General features: G+C 41.2%; 3 protein-coding genes across 3 annotated transcripts in view; all 3 read left to right on the plus strand.

Annotated features, from left to right (window-relative positions):
- The window catches only part of LOC148368411 (uncharacterized), a 261,108-nt gene that overhangs the window by 25,857 nt on the left and 217,438 nt on the right, over positions 1–17,813 (plus strand). The window lies entirely within an intron of this gene.
- Positions 3,336–17,470, plus strand: LOC148368414 (uncharacterized). The gene is made up of 2 exons (XM_088330429.1): positions 3,336–3,672; positions 15,261–17,470. The coding sequence occupies exons 1-2, from the start codon at positions 3,564–3,566 to the stop codon at positions 17,060–17,062; spliced, it is 1,911 nt and encodes a 636-aa protein (XP_088186555.1). The 5' UTR covers positions 3,336–3,563; the 3' UTR covers positions 17,063–17,470.
- LOC148368415 (uncharacterized) lies at positions 5,699–10,091 on the plus strand. The gene is made up of 2 exons (XM_088329649.1): positions 5,699–5,732; positions 7,276–10,091. Exons 1-2 carry the CDS (start codon positions 5,699–5,701, stop codon positions 8,847–8,849), a joined length of 1,608 nt encoding a protein of 535 aa, XP_088185775.1. The 3' UTR covers positions 8,850–10,091.

The raw sequence follows: 17,813 nt of genomic DNA on the forward strand, positions 1-17,813 counted from the left end.
CTGTTAAGAATGGGGGCGTCGTTGCTGTCATACACTTTCCGGACAAATTTCAACATGTTACCTAGTGTCCTTTTTTTATTGATGTTTACTATTGTTTGTGTACTGTCACTAAATGCTAAATCTATTCCACCCTGGTTATCCTGGAAGGGGGATTACCACCTGTAAGGCCCCTTCTCAAGGTTTCTTTTTTCCTTACGCTGAGGTTTGGAGTTTTTCCTTGCCCGCATGTTGGTTTAAGATCAGGTAATGGTGTCATTGTAATCCTGTGCAGTCCTTTGAGACATTTTTGTGATTAAGGGCTCTATAAATAAATGTGACTTGACAAGACACCCATGCTACACTCATTTGCAGGCATTTGATCGCAAAACCAAATTCAGGCGAGGAAAAAAACCTATTTCTGTGTGTGCCAATATGGATTATTTAATGTTGGTAGCACTTGCAATGAGGACGAAAATATATACATATATAAATTATATACATATATAAAACCGCGGTGTAGCTGTCCCACCAAGGATCCACATTCAGGCTGGACTGGATGAGGAGGCTTTTATTACACTTGCTGCAATGAGCAACACAACATACACACACACCATGTGGTTAGGGTTAAGATTTGTCAATTTCATGGCGCTCTTACTCGTGATATTGCGTTAAGTTGTTTTACATTGTGTGAGGTCATTACGCACGCACCATATTTTCGTTTTGCTGATTGTTGATTGCCATGTTGGATTGGAAGAAGCCGTTTTCTTGTTTGCTTGCTGTTAAGACTAAATATCCTTAAAGGCTGAACCACAATGTCCTGCTTATCTTCTCATGCATGAGGAAACTGCAAACTCTGTCATAAGAGCTTGCTCTGTCCACTCCACGCATCGGCCCGGTATTGCAGTACCTCCGGGAACGGTGCATTCGCAATGATCGCAGCAAGGCTTTAGGGCTAGGACCTTAGCTTGGCCTTTTGGCTGAGAGTAAGAGTCCCGGCTCCTTGGCTTTGTAGCGTATTATGAACTGACCGATAGCGTATAATGGATAATGAATAACGAATATAGAACAATAACCCTTAAAAACCCCAAAAACCCCATTTCAAATACTTTTGGATTACTCCAATACCAACTATGCTAATAAAAGACAAAAGAAACTAAATATGAGTAAAATGATGACTCACAACACGTGGTAAGCTTTCTCGCCTGGCTTTGATCACTGGCAAAACTAACATCAAATGCGACAGAAACAAAATGAAAATAAATCTAAACAGCTTGCCAACATCATTTTTGCCGTTCCATGTATTCTGTTACTCCTTACGCCGGCACAAAATGTAGTCATTTTATTCATATTTAGTTTCTTTTGTCTTTTATTAGCATATTTGGTATTGGAGTAATCCAAAAGTAATTGAAAGTAATCCAGTTAAGTAACCCTTCCCAACCCTGTTAACAGTTAGCACCTCCGCTGGCTTTCAACATCGTTAGCAGCGTGCTGGAGACTGCTCTAAACATATCAGTTTTCTTTACAGTTGACATACAATACAGTTCACAAAATCAACCATTACAATAATTTTACATACATTTTAACAAGATAGTTTGAACAAGTGATCGTATAGTAGTTTTAACGTTTACAATGAATTCAACATATTTCTTAATCGGAATTTTAACCAACATCATCCTTTTTATATATTTGAGACACAACATACACACACCTTGTGGTTAGCACCTCCGCTGGCTCTCAACATCTATAAAGGGGAATTAGCATTCCAGTAGAGTACAACGTACGGCAACTAACATAAATGGCGACAAGAACGAAACGAAAATAAATCCAAACAGCTTGACAATATCAATGATATCATTGTGTATGTTGCGAGATTTGTCAGTTGTGGTTTTAATGTCAGTTCACTTTTTGCGGAGCACCAAAAGATCGTGGCTTACTGTTAGCAATGCGCTGGAGACTGCTAACAATATCCGCATTCCGGTCATAAAATCAGAGGCTAAACTAAACCTTACCCATACCTGTCAACCTGTACGTTTTTGCCGTACAAAGTACGTTTATGATGCATTTTAAGACGTGTACGACTTACAAGAAAATCTGTACGGAAAAACGCAAATTTGTCAATAATGGGTACCATCCGGTATATACCGACTATTACCAAACGGCAAATCAATCAAGTCAAATGAGTTGGCCGCGGTAGCCTCTATCTCGGTATCGTTTTTTTCGTTGCAAACGACGCGAGCGTTTGATGCTACTGTGTGCATGTGTTTGCCGCTGTAGTGCATAATTTCGACTCACCTGCAAACCGCTAACCACTGCGCCGCCGTGCTGCCCCAATAGCGATCGTATTCTATATAATAAGCTTATTAAAACAATACAATTATTGTCGGAAGCGCAGCAAAATGCGCATTCACGCGAGGGGGGAGGATTTTGCAGGGGAGTCGAAATTAGGCACTACATCGGAAGACTCCTCAACAGCTGCAGAACTGATGTTTTGCCATTTCATCACAGAGCACAACATACCTCCAACAGTTGCCGATCACTTTACAAGGCTTATGAAAAACATGTTCCCCGGTCACAAGGCTGCAAAGGTTTAAATTTTCTGTCCCTGTTAAATAATCTATTTGAAATTTAAAAAACAAGCATCAATGGTTTACAAAATAGAAATGCCAACTATTTTTCCCTCCAAAAATGTCTTTATTTACAACTTTAAATTGAAAGTGTTATTAATGGATATTTTAGTTACGCTGATAAGAATTGTTCCAGATTTTTTTATTTTTTTATTTTATTTTATGATTAAGAATATGTACAGAATGATACAACGAATCACATGTACAATATAACATATAAACTACATAAATAAACATGTTTGAAAAAAATATGGTGTAAGATTATCTTGTATTTTGTAAGAGAAAATATGACAGTTTGTAAGGGCATGGAGCCGTGGAGGTTGACAGGTTTGCTTACCCTATACCAGCAGGTGACGCTGTTGGACTGGTCATTGCAGGACATTTATATAAAAAATATACATATTTCAGCAAGAATTTCAACAAAACTAAAGTTATTATGACAACTGTTACACAGTGTTAAATTTTAAGTTCTATGATGGTTTATAAATTGTTCTTTTTTTTCAGAAGCATTATTTAATTTGAAAATATTTTAAGTTAATTTTCTGTTACAAGAGCAAACGTTGACATTGATAGCAACAAGTTACCCACGTGAAAATCAGTTATAAAATGAGCAGTTGTGATTTCTTTTCAATGTACATCCATTGCGCGAAGTTGCCCTGACCAAGATGGCCGCCACGTAGGCACTCTAGTTAGCGGGCTGCTACAGCACGCCGACCTATACAGTCCTCTGTTTGTATCTGTGTCCCACAATCCATTGCGGCGGGGTTTCGAAAGAGAAGCTGGCATGGCTGCCGAACAAGAATTGTCGAGAAAACTACCAAAAGTCTTGTAGTCGACTTAAAACGACGTAAACTCGACAGAAAAATCACTTTGCAGTCTTTTTGGAAGGTTTGTCCTGTTTACTACCAAGTTGGAGCGACACCTCGTGGCGTTTTTTGTTTAGCTTCAAACGCAGAAAAAATGTGCTCCAGTGAGGAAGGACCTCTCAAAGAGAAGCTTCTGGAAACCAAAAGGGAGGCCGAGCGAGAACGTCGACGACCGTACGCTGTTTCCAAGCAGCTCGGGGCAGGTTGGTCATTTTCCCTTCTGCTACATCCTTGACATCAGGGGCGTTACCAGTGGGGGTGGCCGGTCCCTCACCCACGGGCACGCTCTGCCCACCCAAAGAAAAGTGGATGTAGTAATGATGGCTGTTTGGGCAGCGCATACGTCATCTCGTAAATAATTGTGTATGTCACTGGACACTAGCTTGGACTCTTCTGCTCCCTCAGCACACAGGGTGCGTATCAGTCCCCACGGAGGGAGCAGCCCCTCCCAGCATATTGCTTCGTAGTAGTGACAGGAATTCTGTTTTTGTTTTTTTATAGAGAAGCGACTCTTTCAGCTTGATTGACCAAAATCAGACAGCCCTTTTCGTCTCAGAACTGGCTCTTTGGATTGCTTTTGTTGCTTTAATGCATATATGACAAATTGTTATGTAACATTATGCACAAAATGACTTAAAATGGGAAACAATTCAGCAAAGAAAAAAACACAAAATAGACTAAAATAGAAAATTAGACACCATCTCCTGTTCTAAAACCTACACGAGGACAAATAATACACAGATATTGTTAACACAAAATATAAGTTATTCTAATGCTATAGAATAGAAGTGTGTTTTAAGCCTATATTGAAACAATTCCACTGAGGATCTAGATCAAATCTCAGAAGAGCATTCCACAGCACCAAGGCCCCGAATGGAGAACGCTCTCGAACCTGCGGATCTCTTCTTGGCCCTTGGGATAAGTTGAGGGTTATGAACTAGGGTTTGAGCCCCATATTAGGGCTCTCAGCTAAATGTGTTGGGGCAGCAGTGGCTAAGGAGGTAGAGCGCTCGTCTTGGGATCAATAGATCGCAGTTCGCATGGTCAGCTTTTGAAAAAAATAACGGCTTTTAGGTGCGCCTTATAGTGCGGAAAATACGGTATATTGTTAATTAGAAAAACTGTATTACTTTTGGGGCGGCAGTAGTTCAGGAGGTAGAGCGCTTGTCTTGGGATCAAGGGATCCCAGTTCGAATCCCGGCTTGTCCGTGTTACATGTCGAAGTGCCCTTGGGTAAGACACTGAACCCCTAATACCCCCAATAAGCAGGTTAGCGCCTTACATGGCTGCACAGCCGCTATTGGGGAATGTGAAGCACAATGTAAAGCGCTTTGGGAAGTCTTGACTTGAAAAGTGCTATATAAATGCAGATCATTTCATGTAGGTTTCCAAAAAATTGAAAAAAGGTTTAGGGCGGGGGTTACAGCTAGCGTAAGGTGTAAGGCTAAGGTTACAGTCTGAAACAGGGATAGGTCTAAAGTTAGGTGAAGGATTATTCGCCAGGGTTTTGGCTGCAATTTAGAATTTTTAACTATTTTAGGGTTTCCAAAACAAGGTTAGGGTCTGACACTAAGGATTAGGCTCCCGTTCTTTTGATCCGGTGTCTTTGGACAGCTCTGTGTTCTTCGCCATGTTACAAGTTCAAGTCTTACCTCAAACAGGTGCATCATGTTCAGCAGGGTTGGGTAGGGTTACTTTAACTGGATTACTTTCAATGACTTTTGGATGACTCCAATACCAAATATGCTAATAAAAGACAAAAGAAACTAAATATTAAGTTTTAAAGCCAACCTTCAAAAACACCCCCTCGCTCCTGTCACAGTTTCTGCCTACCTACGTTTTATATTGTGTAAATATAAAAATATTTGGTTTCACATTGGTAATTGCCGTACTTTTAAACTTAATGTTATTTTTTTGAATTCAATGTTACTTTTAAATTCAGTTTTACTCTAATTTCTATGTGTATAGTTGCACGAAATGGGGCGGATTTGAATTTGATGACGCTGTGTAATGACATTAATGGCGTTCTATTCAGTTTCCAAATTTTGCTTTCACGTAAATAGAATAAGGGTTCTGGCTAATAAACAAATGGAATAGTGAAATATCGTTGTAGAAAGTAGATAATAAGTAAGGACAAGGAAAGTTTAACCTGAAATGAATTTGAAGCAAACAGTTTTGGAGCTGACAAGAGCCTATTGTGTGTAGACATCTGGCGGAAGTGATGGCATGATGATGTTGCAGGAAGTCACAAGCTGTTTACCGAGTGAGTCGGCGTGGGCGACCATCATGAGTCATCACGAGTTGTTTTGAGCAATACAATAAAGAGTGTTGCCTTTTTGCCATATCTCCTCTCTGCGTATTTTTTGGGGCGACGCCCAACGACGTTTCCTCCAAAAATGGGAGAACTTAAAATGGAATGAGAGCTGGTGTCGAGCGCGATCGCCGGCCGGAAGCGGGAAAAATGAATTTGGAGCGTGCGTTTTCGAGGTGGAAGGCGGATTTCAACATGATTGGTTGACCCTAAGCTTTTGGAGTTCAGTCACTTCCTGTTAGTTGAGCCATCTGGCTGCGTTTCTCTTACATATATAATGTAATAACATATATATAATTTTGAAATTCATATTAATTTCTATTTCAAATAATACTTTTTTAATAATACACATATAAAAACCGTGGAGGGACCAATTAAACCCCAGCAGCCGGCCAGACTCTTCCTATGGTATGGCAAACACTAATGTTGACTGTGTGTTTTCTGTTGATGCCTTGCATCATCCATTTTGGCCTGGTCAAGGGGATGACCTCATGTGTGGCTCATTCTTATGTTTCTTCATTTTCCTCATGCTGAGATTTTCTTAGTTTTTCCTTGCCCTCGCGTAGGTTTCAGATCATGGGATGTTGTCGTGGTGGTCTTTGCAGCCCTCTGTGACTGTTGCTGATTAGTGCCAGACGTTTCTCTCAAATGGGAAGTGCCGATGCCAAAAGGAAGCCTTAACAGTCATCTTTCATGAGACAACAGTTGATTTAGTTGATTTGATAACATTGCCAAGTTTTTTCGAAAATACTTGTTTCCTGGAAAACTTCTGAGAAAAATGCCTCCTTCCAAAATGATGCATTTCGAGCAGAAGTTTCGCCCCGTTGCTTTTTCAACATGAAGAATTTACTTTGTAACCATGCACACAGAACGAAATGTCTATACATTTGACCCGCACAGTTAAACTGTATCGAGCCGATGCAGCCACAGCCGAACAGGGCGCCGCCATTTTAGCCCCAACTGCTGTGTTGGGAGTCATTAGGTGACCAAACCCCCCAATTCCAAACTTATGCATGAACTTTGCAAGAATTCTCAGCCCCTGATGTCTCGGGTGACGTTATCACGTGATTCAGGTTGTCATGGTGATCGCAGGGTACTACGAAACGTCATCCCAACAAAGGCCATTGGTCGTTTATTTTAGAAAGAATAAAGATTTTAAGCGTTAAAAGTCTGTACTTAACTTTGCTTTTCTCGTCACATTGCGCTTATTTGGCATATACACCGGCGCCTACTCACCGCCCTACAGCGTAATACGGCGAATACAGGAAAAAAACGCGGCACTGAGTGTTGACAAAGGAATCTGATCAAAGCCACTCCTACCATCTAGTGGCGATTTAATTCCTAGAGGCCTAATACTTACTGATCAGCAGCGTCTAAGCCTTTTGAATATTTTTTTGTTTGGCACTCCGGGACAATGCTTCTGAAAACAAACTAATACGTTATGGCACTGAACGAGTTAAGGGAAATACAAATAAATGTGACTTGTGTCTTGCAGACGTCAGCCAAAAATATCTTCCTACTGCGCAGCAGGAACCAGATTTGCCTGCCGTTAAAATTGAGGAGGAGGAGGATCAGAAGCCTTATCACGTTAAGCAAGAGACAGAGGATCGGGAGCCTTTTGGCGTTAAAGAGGAGGACGATTTTCCAGTCTCGCTAGTGACCAGAGTCCGTTCAAACGTCGAAGATCGAGGTCAACCCGAAGATAACGGTTGGCGGGAGCCTCGAAGCATCAGCTCCCGTCAACACGTGAAAACGGATGACGACGACACATTCTACTCTGCTAACGCTGAAGGTGGTTGCACATGTTCTCGGTGTGGGAAAACGTTTCGATTCAAGTCTTATCTGAAGTTGCATATGAAAGTCCACGCTGGTGAGAAGCCTTTTTCCTGCTCAATTTGTGGTAAAAGATTCAAGAAGAGTGGGAAATTAAAAGTGCACACCAGAATCCACACTGGGGAGAAGCGTTTTTCTTGTTCAGTTTGTGATAAAAGATTCAGTGACAGTGGGAGCTTTAAAATACACACTAGAACCCACACTGGGGAGAAGCCTTACGCCTGCTCAGTTTGTGATAAAAGATTCTCCCAAAATGGAAAATTGAAATTACACCAACTAACCCACACGGGTGAAAAGCCTTTCGCCTGCTCAGTTTGTGGTAAAATTTTTACCCAAAATAGACAATTAAAATTACACCAACGAACCCATTCGGGCGAGAAGCCTTTCGCCTGCTCAATTTGTGGAAAACGATTTTCTCAGTATAGGGACGTAAAAACACACACACTAAACCACACTGGCGCCAAGCCTTTTTCTTGCTCAGTTTGTGATAAAAGATTCACCCAAAATGGAAGATTGAAATTACACCAACTAACCCACACTGGCGAGAAGCCTTTCGCCTGCTCAGTTTGCGGTAAAAAATTCACCAGAAATGGAGACTTAAAATCACACCAACTAACCCACACTAGCGAGAAGCCTTTTGCCTGCTCAGTTTGTGGTAAAAAATTCATACGTAGTGGCGTTTTAAAAATGCACACCAGAACCCACACTGGCGAGAAGCTTTTTTCCTGCTTAATTTGTGGAAAACGATTCTTACACAATGGGAGCTTAAAATCACACCAAAAAACCCACACTGGCGAGAAGCTTTTTTCCTGCTTAATTTGTGGAAAACGATTCTCACACAATGGGAGCTTAAAATCACACCAAAAAACCCACACTGGCGAGAAACCTTTTTCTTGTTCACTTTGCGGTAAAAAATTCACCCGAAATGGACACTTGAAATCACACCAACTAACCCACACTGGCGAGAAGCCTTTTGCCTGCTCAATTTGTGGAAAACGATTCGCCCGAAATGGACACTTGAAATTACACCAACTAACCCACACAGGCGAGAAGCCTTTTTCTTGTTCAGTTTGCGGTAAAACATTCACACAGAGTGAACACTTAAAGAGGCACATTCGATCCCACACTGGCGAGAAGCCTTTCGCCTGCTCAATTTGTGGAAAAGGATACAGCCAGATTGTTGACTTAAAAACACACACACTATCCCACACTGGCGAGAAGCCTTTTGCCTGCTGAATTTGTGGTAAAAAAATGTACCCAAAATAGACAATTGAAATCACACCATTAAAGCCACACTGGCGAGAAGCTTTTTGCCTGCTCAGTTTGTGGTAAAACATTCACACGGAGTGGGGACTTTAAAATGCACAACAGAACCCACACTGGGGAGAAGCCTTTTTCTTATTCTATTTGCGGTAAAAGACTTAAACAGAGTGGAGACTTAAAAAACACATTAGAACCCACACTAGTGAAAAACCTTAGACCTGTTGACTTTGTGGTGAAAAATTCATCCATACCGGCACTACAAATTACACACAAGAACCCACACTGGCGAGAAGTCTTTGACCTGTTGACCCTGTGGTTAAAAAAAATTAATCCATATCGGGCACTAGAAATTACACATCAGAAACCACACTGAGGAGAAAACTTTTGCCTGCTCGGTTTGTGGTCAAACATTCACTGAAAGTGGGGGCTTAAAAACACTTAATTGACCAAGTATCATACAGTCTATAGGAACATAACTGCCACAAAACCATTTCCCCTAACCTTTTTCCAACCACTGACTCTGCCAAAAAATAAAAAAACTCACATTTATTCACAGGAATTGAGCAGACCCCCGGCTGAATAATAAAGATTTGAAACCCCAAAGTCTTCATATGGATTGAAAAGATTAATTTGCATATGTGTCATGTTTTTTGATAGATGATCTATTACATTGTCTGTCTGCATAAAATATTGCCTGTTATCAACAATTATAATTATGAAACAATAACATCGCCGACCTAAGTACCCAGGGTTGTGGCCTGGTCTCACCAGAGCCCCAATGCTTGGAGAGCCTGTGGTTCTCTCCGTCCCTGTCGTCCGGATGAGAAATATCCCTGTGAAGTCCACCGCCAAAAGATTTGGGAACCTTAATTTCTTCATCTTTCTGGTTGGCCATGTGCTGCTTCTTGCATACCCCTTCCCTGAGGGACTTTTTGTTTTCCAAAGTACACAAAAAGGGTTAGTTCAACAACCTCCTTGGTGTTTTGGGCAAATATCCCATTTTGGTGCGCTATGAAAACAATCCCTGATTCTTGAAATGAGTCTATTATCTTAAAACCGGGTTCACTGATCAGTACTGTTAACTTGTTGCATCATTTCGTCTCCCTTCCCCCTTGCTTAGAATGTTTGTGTCAACAATGTGCTTTATTCTTTTGTTTGATTTTATTTTGTCATGTGAATAAAACGTGGTTTAATAAAATCAAACTGCGTGCATTATTTGTAGGTCAATGTTATTATTCTTATGGACTGATCAATCACTATCCCTATCAATGATCTACAAAATAGATCATTTAAAGCTGAAAATACTTTGTGTTTAAAGTTGGACCCTTCATGATCAATGCTAGACACTGGCTATTTCGAATAAATTTGTGTTGGAAACCAAGAGCACCGCCTGCTGACCGAATTGGTAACCACCAAATTCGATTCAGAACCAAATAAATATAGTGGAAAGCCATTTGTAAATGTGTTGTTATTTTGGGCATAAAAGAGTCAGAAATCATTTTATGAGTGATGACTTTTGCCAGAACTGAAACTTAACTATGTGTTAACTCAAGACAAAACAGAAAAAGGACTTGGATTTTCCTGGACCAAAATCAAGTTGAGACTGGAAATCACCAGGACCACATTGTAAGACAACATTAAACATAAATATGAACTGTTATAAGTATATATGTAACTGCCCTGTAGCCGTCCCCGCAAGGATCCACATTCAGGCTCGACTGAATGATGAGCCTTTCATTAGAGCTGCTGCAATGAGCGACACAACATACACACCCCATGTGGTTAGCACCTCCGCTGGCTCCCAACATCTATAAGGGGAATTAGCATTTTAGTTGAGTACAACGTACGGCAAAACTAAGATAAATCCAAACAGCTTGACAATATCAATTACATTACTGTTTATGTTGAGATTTGTCAGTCGCGGTTTTAATGTTGTCAGTTCACTTTTTGCGGAGCACCAAAAGATGGATGATGTCATGATATGTATCCACCATCTTTGTTTGGAGGGAAAAAGCAATCGAACCGTAAAGTTTAAACGCAAGCAAAGTTTTTCGGGTTTAAAGCAATAAATCGTCAAGTTTATCAAGCAAAATTTCGTATGAGTATACCACCACAAGCAAAATATCGCTATATGGCAAAATTACAGCTGGCTGGGGTTAAAATGTGTCCGTACTAGCTTCCATCCGACAGATGGATCAACGGTCCAAAATTCTGGCCTGATGTCCATTATAAGGACGTGTTTACGTATCTAATCAAAAGTCCCCGTAAGTATTAGCCGTATATTTGTTTTGTTTAAATGTCATTTAATTTTAAGAAGGAAGTGGATTTACATGACAATTGCTTAATTAGGCTAGATCAGTGAATGCCGCAGACCGGTCCTAGTACTTCCTTTCAGTTTTGAGTTATTGGATGTCAGGTATTGTTCCATTAATTTGTTGATGTGTGTTGGATAGGAAAATCTGTAATGGCTATCTTAACCCGAATAAAAGGGATCTTATGTGACCAATATAGATCATGTTTTTCATATAGACCAACATGGATCATGAACTCGACACCACCTATATGAAATTTAGACTGCAAAAGGGAACTAGTAGACACTGCTTTACTAACCGGGCTGATCTAGTTTGAGTTATTAACCTTTTCCCTCATAAAAGTTCCTTTTAATGCCTTTGCAATCAGAGGAGACCCAGATCAGGCAGCTCCTGATCTGGGTCCACTGTGTGATTTGATTTTGTGGTCCGAATTTATTTCTAAGTGATACCTCGGTATGAACTCTGTTCTTACCTAAAAATTTTTTATTATAAATTCATAGTAGATGCAGTTTTACATGAAAATTAAACAGGTTACGGGTTAAGTGTATTTACTGATGCTTTGTCTGTACATTAGTTATTTCTATTTTTTTAGGCCTGTATTCGAAAGAAGCGATGGAGAACTATTGATCCTTAGAAGCTCACACTTTCTTCATTTCTGGATGGGTTCAGACAGTTTTTCACATCACTACGACGACAGGTCACTTCATGCTCAAAAACCTTCATGGCGTGTAACGGATGAACCCTGCCACCCTTGGGTTTGTTTGAGCAGAGCTGGTTCTGTGATCAATGCTCACTGAGACTGTAAAGCAGGTTTGGGGAAAACATGTTCTTGTGTAAGTGCTCTTTTATTGAATGTGGAGGCAGCTGTTCGCCTTGGTCTCACTGCAACAGTGAGATCTTGGACCATTAACTGTTGTTTTTTGCTTAAAAAGTTACAAATGTACAAAGAATAGAATTTACTTTTTTATTGTCATTCTTTGTAACCGTGCACACAGTACGAAATGTCGATACACCTGACCCGTACAGTTAAACTGTAGCGAGCCGAAATATTTCCGATCAGGACTCTTCCTCTTATTAGACGTACACCCGTTTACACAGCAACTGTTCGCCAATGTCATATCGTCACGTCATATTGTCAAATATAAAAAAATTGTGAATATGCTTCATGGCTGTGTTTTGCTGCTGTTGGTGTCGGTGGATTTGTTCAGACCGAGGACAATCGACTTTGGCCCGGACGGATCTATTGAAACTAACTAAGATGTTATATAATGAAATTGTGAATATGTTTGATTTTCGAGAAGGTTTGTTCAAACCTCACTTTGTGTTTGCTGTTAAAAACGTAATATTGGAATATAATATTGTGAATGTGCTTAATTGCTGTTGAGATTGTCATGATTGTTTTCTGTTTTTAGTGTCAATAAATTTTTTCAAACCACATTATTCTAGTCAGACTCTAACATTTTCCCCCAAACAAAGGTGGCGGCGCCGGTGGATTGCTTTGTCACGTGACCAAGTACCCGGATGTCCGACTTCCTCCATCGTGGCTAACCGTTAGCTCGAGACTGCTAACAATTTCCGCATTCCGGTCATAAAATCAAAGGCTAAACTAAACATTCCCCCTACCAGCAAGTGGCGCTGTTGGACGTGTCATTGCAGGACACTTATACACAAACTGTACGAACATGTTTCAGCCAGAATTTCGACAAAATTAAAGTTATTATGACACCTGTTACACAGTATCAAATTTGTACTTCTATAATGGTTTATAAAAATTGTTGTTGTTTTTTAATGTATTTTTAGTTTGAAATATTTTTAAGTTAATTGGCCGTTATAAAAGCAAGTGTAAACGTTCATAACAACAAGTTACCCACATGAAAATCAGTTTTAAAATGAGCAGGTTGCAATTTTTTTTCAATGTAATTCCATCGCGCGAAGTTGCCCCTACCAAAATGGCCGCCGCGTAGGCACGCTAGTTAGCGGTCTGCTACAGCAGGCCGACCTATCCAAGCCCTCTGTTTGTATCCGTGTCCCATAATCCACTGCGGTGGGGTTTCGAATGAGAAGCTGGCATGGCTGCCGAACAAGAATTGTCGAGAAACCTACCAAAAGTCCTGTAGTCGACTTAAAACGACGTAAACTCGACAGAAGAATCACTTTGCGGTCCTTTTGGAAGGTTTGTCCTTTTTACTCCCGAGTTGGAGCGACACCTCGTGGCGATTTTTTGTTTAGCTTCAAACGCAGAAAAAAATGTGCTCCAGTGAGGAAGGATCTCTTCAAGAGAAGCTTCGGGGAGTTAAAGAGGAGATCGAGCGAGAACGGCGAGGACCGGACGCTGTTTCCAAGCAGCTCGGGGCAGGTTGGTCATATTTGCTTCTGCTACATCCTTGACATCAGGGGCGTTACCAGTGGGGGGTGGCCGGTCCCTCACCCACGGGCACGTTCTGCCCACCCAAAGAAAAGTGGATGTAGTAATGATGGCTGTTTGGGCAGCGCATACGTCATCTCGTAAATAATTGTGTATGTCACTGGACACTAGCTTGGACTCTTCTGCTCCCTCAGCACACAGGGTGCGTATCAGTCCCCACGGAGGGAGCAGCCCCTCCCAGCATATTGCTTCGTAGTAGTGACAGGAATTCTTTTTATAGAGAAGCAACTCTTTCGGCTTGACTGACCAAAATTAGACAGCTCTTTTCGGCTCAGAACTGGCTCTTTAGATTGCTTTTGTTGCTTTAATGCATATATGACAAATTGTTATGTAACATTATGCACAAAATGACTTAATAGGGGAAACAATTCAGCAAAAAAAAACAAAAAAACAAAATAGACTAAAATTGAAAAATAGACACCATCTCCTGTTCTTAAACCTACACGAGGGCAAATAATACAGATATTCTCAACATAAAACATAGGTTATTCATATGCTATAGAATAGAAGTGTGTTTAAGGCCTATATTGAAACAGTTCCACTGAGGTTGCAGATCAAATCTCAGGGGACAGAGCATTCCACAGCACCGGGGCCAGAATGGAGAACGCTCTCGAACCTGCGGATCTCTTCTTGGCTCTTGGGATAAGTTGAGGGTTATGATCTAGGGTTTGAGCCCCATATTAGGGCTCTCAACTAAATGTGTTTGGGCGGCAGTGGCTCAGGAGGCAGAGTCGTCGTCTTGGGATCAATAGATCGCAGTTCGAATCCCGGCTCCTCCGTGTTACATGTCGAAGTGCCCTTGGGTAAGACACTGAACCCCTAATACCCCCAATAAGCAGGTTAGCGCCTTACATGGCTGCACAGCCGCTATTTGGAAATGTAGAGCACAATGTAAAGCGCTTTGGGAAGTCTTGACTTGAAAAGTGCTATATAAATGCAGATCATTTCGTGTAGGTTTCCAAAAAATGGGAAAAAAGGTTTAGGACGGGGGTTACAGCTAGTGTAAGGCTAAGGTTACAGTCTGAAACAGGGATAGGTCTAAAGTTAGGTGAAGGATTATTATTATTATTATTGGCTGCAATTTAGAATTTTCAACTATTTTAGGGTTCCGAAACAAGGTTAGGGTCTTACACTAAGGATTAGGCTCCCGTTCTATTGATCTGGTGTCTTTGGACAGCTCTTTGTTCTTCGCCATGTTACAAGTTCAAGTCTTACTGATTGTGTGGGGTGGACAGGTGTCTTTATACAGCTGACGACCACAAACAGGTGCATCATGTTCTGCAGGGTTGGGTAGGGTTACTTTAACTGGATTACTTTCAATTACTTTTGGATGACTCCAATACCAAATACACTGCGCTTATTTGGCATATACACCGGCGCTTACTCACCGCCCTACAGAGTAATACGGCGAATACAGGAAAAAAACGCGGCACTAAGTGTTGACAAAGGAGTCTGATTAAAGCCACTCCTACCATCTAATGGCGATTTAATTCCTCGAGGCCTAATACTTACTGATCAGCAGCGTCTAAGCCTTTAGATTTTTTTTATGTTTGGCTCTCGGGGACAATGCTTCTGAAAAAAAACTAATACGTTATGGCACTGTACTAGTTAAGGGCAATACAAATAAATGTGACTTGTGTCTTGCAGACGTCAGCCAAGAATATCTTCCTACTGTGCGGCAGGAACCAGAGTTGCCTGCCGTTAAAATTGAGGAGGAGGAGGATCTGAAGCCTTATCACGTTAAGCAAGAGACAGAGGATGGGGAGCCTGTTGGCGTTAAAGAGGACGATTTTCCAGTTTCGCTAGTGACCGGGGTCCGTTCTACCGTCAAAGATCAAGGTCAACCTGAGCCTCTAAGCATCAGCTCCCATCAACACGTGAAAACGGATGACGACGACTCATCCTACTCTGCTAACGCTGAAGGTGGTTGCACATGTTCTCAGTGTGGGAAAACGTTTCGATTCAAGTCTTATCTGAAGTTGCATATGAAAGTCCACGCTGGTGAGAAGCCTTTTTCTTGCTCGGTTTGTGATAAAAGATTCATTGACAAAGGGAGTTTGAAAAAACACACGAGAACCCACACTGGCGAGAAGTCTTTTGCCTGCTCCGTTTGCGATAAAAGATTCACTACAAGTGGGAACTTAAAAATACACACACAAATTCATACTGGCGAGAAGCCCTTTTCCTGCCCAATTTGTGGTAAAAGATTCAACAAGAGTGGGGACTTAAGAGTGCACAACAGAACCCATACTGGGGAGAAGCCTTATGCCTGCTCAGTTTGTGATAAAAGATTCTCCCAAAATGGAAAATTGAAATTACACCAACTAACCCACACTGGCGAGAAGCCTTTTTCCTGCTCAATTTGTGGTAAAAGATTCACCAGGAGCGAGAGCTTAAAAGTGCACACCAGAATCCACACTGGGGAGAAGCGTTTTTCTTGTTCAGTTTGTGATAAAAGATTCAGTGACAGTCGGAGCTTTAAAATACACACTAGAACCCACACTGGGGAGAAGGCTTATGCCTGCTCAGTTTGTGATAAAAGATTCTCCCAAAAAGAAAAATTGAAATTACACCAACTAACCCACACGGGCGAAAAGCCTTTCGCCTGCTCAGTTTGTGGTAAAAATTTTACCCAAAATGGACAATTAAAATTACACCAACGAACTCATACGGGCGACAAGCCTTTCGCCTGCTCAATTTGTGGTAAACGATTTTCTCAGTATAGGGACGTAAAAACACACACACTGAACCACACTGGTGATAGGCCTTTTTCTTGCTCAGTTTGTGATAAAAGATTTACCCAAAATGGAAAATTGAAATTACACCAACTAACCCACACTGGCGAGAAGCCTTTCGCCTGCTCAGTTTGTGGTAAAAAATTCACACGGAGTGGCGACTTAAAAATGCACACCAGAACCCACACTGGCCATAAGCCTTTTTCCTGCTCAATTTGTGGAAAACGATTCTCACACAGTGGGAGCTTAAAATCACACCAAAAAACCCACACTGGCGAGAAACCTTTTTCTTGTTCACTTTGCGGTAAAAAATTCACCCGAAATGGACACTTGAAATCACACCAACTAACCCACACTGGCGAGAAGCCGTTTGCCTGCTCAATTTGTGGAAAACGATTCAACAAGAGTGGGGACTTAAGAGTGCACACCAGAACCCATACTGGGGAGAAGCCTTATGCCTGCTCAGTTTGTGATAAAAGATTCTCCCAAAATGGAAAATTGAAATTACACCAACTAACTCACACTGGCGAGAGGCCTTTTTCCTGCTCAATTTGTGGTAAAAGATTCGCCCGAAATGGACACTTGAAATTACACCAGCTAACCCACACAGGCGAGAAGCCTTTTTCTTGTTTAGTTTGTGGTAAAACATTCACACAGAGCGGGGGCTTAAAAAAACACACACTAGCCCACACTGGGGAGAAGCCTTTTGCTTAATCAGTTTGTGATAAAAGATTCATTGACAGTGGGAGCTTAAAAAACACACTGAAACCCACACTGGGGAGAAGCCTTTTTCCTGTTCAATTTGTGGTCAGAAATTCACCATAAATGGATACTTTAAATCATACCAACTAACCCACACAGGTGATAATCCTTTTTCTTACTCAGTGTGTGGTAAGAAAATTCGCCCAAAATGGGCAATTGAAACTACACCAACTAACCCACACTGGTGAGAAGGCTTTTTTTTGCTCAGATTGTAATGAAACATTCGCCTGAAATGGACACTTGAAATAAGATAAACAAACCTACACTAGCGAGAAGCTTTTTGCTTGCTCGGTTTGCGGTCAAAGATTCACCCGGAGTGAACGCTTAAAGAGGCACATTAGATCCCACACTGGCGAGAAGCCTTTTTCCTGCTAAATTTGTAGTCAAAAATTTACCCAAAATTGACAATTGAAATCTCAACAACTAAGCTTTTTGCCTGCTCAGTTTGTGGTAAAACATTCACACGGAGTGGGGACTTAAAAATGCACAACAGAACCCACACTGGGGAGAAGCCTTTTTCTTATTCTATTTGCGGTAAAAGACTCACCCAGAGTGGAAACTAAAACACATTAGAACCCACACTGGTGAAAACGCTTAGACCTGTTGACTTTGTGGTAAATATTCATCCATATCGGCACTAGAAATTACACACAAGAACCCACACTGGCGAGAAGCCTTTTTCCAGCTCAGTTTGCGGTCAAAG

This window comes from Urocampus carinirostris, chromosome 3 (assembly GCF_059441175.1).
Source record: "Urocampus carinirostris isolate Australia breed hairy pipefish chromosome 3, RoL_Ucar_1.0, whole genome shotgun sequence".
NCBI classification, from domain to species: domain Eukaryota; kingdom Metazoa; phylum Chordata; class Actinopteri; order Syngnathiformes; family Syngnathidae; genus Urocampus; species Urocampus carinirostris.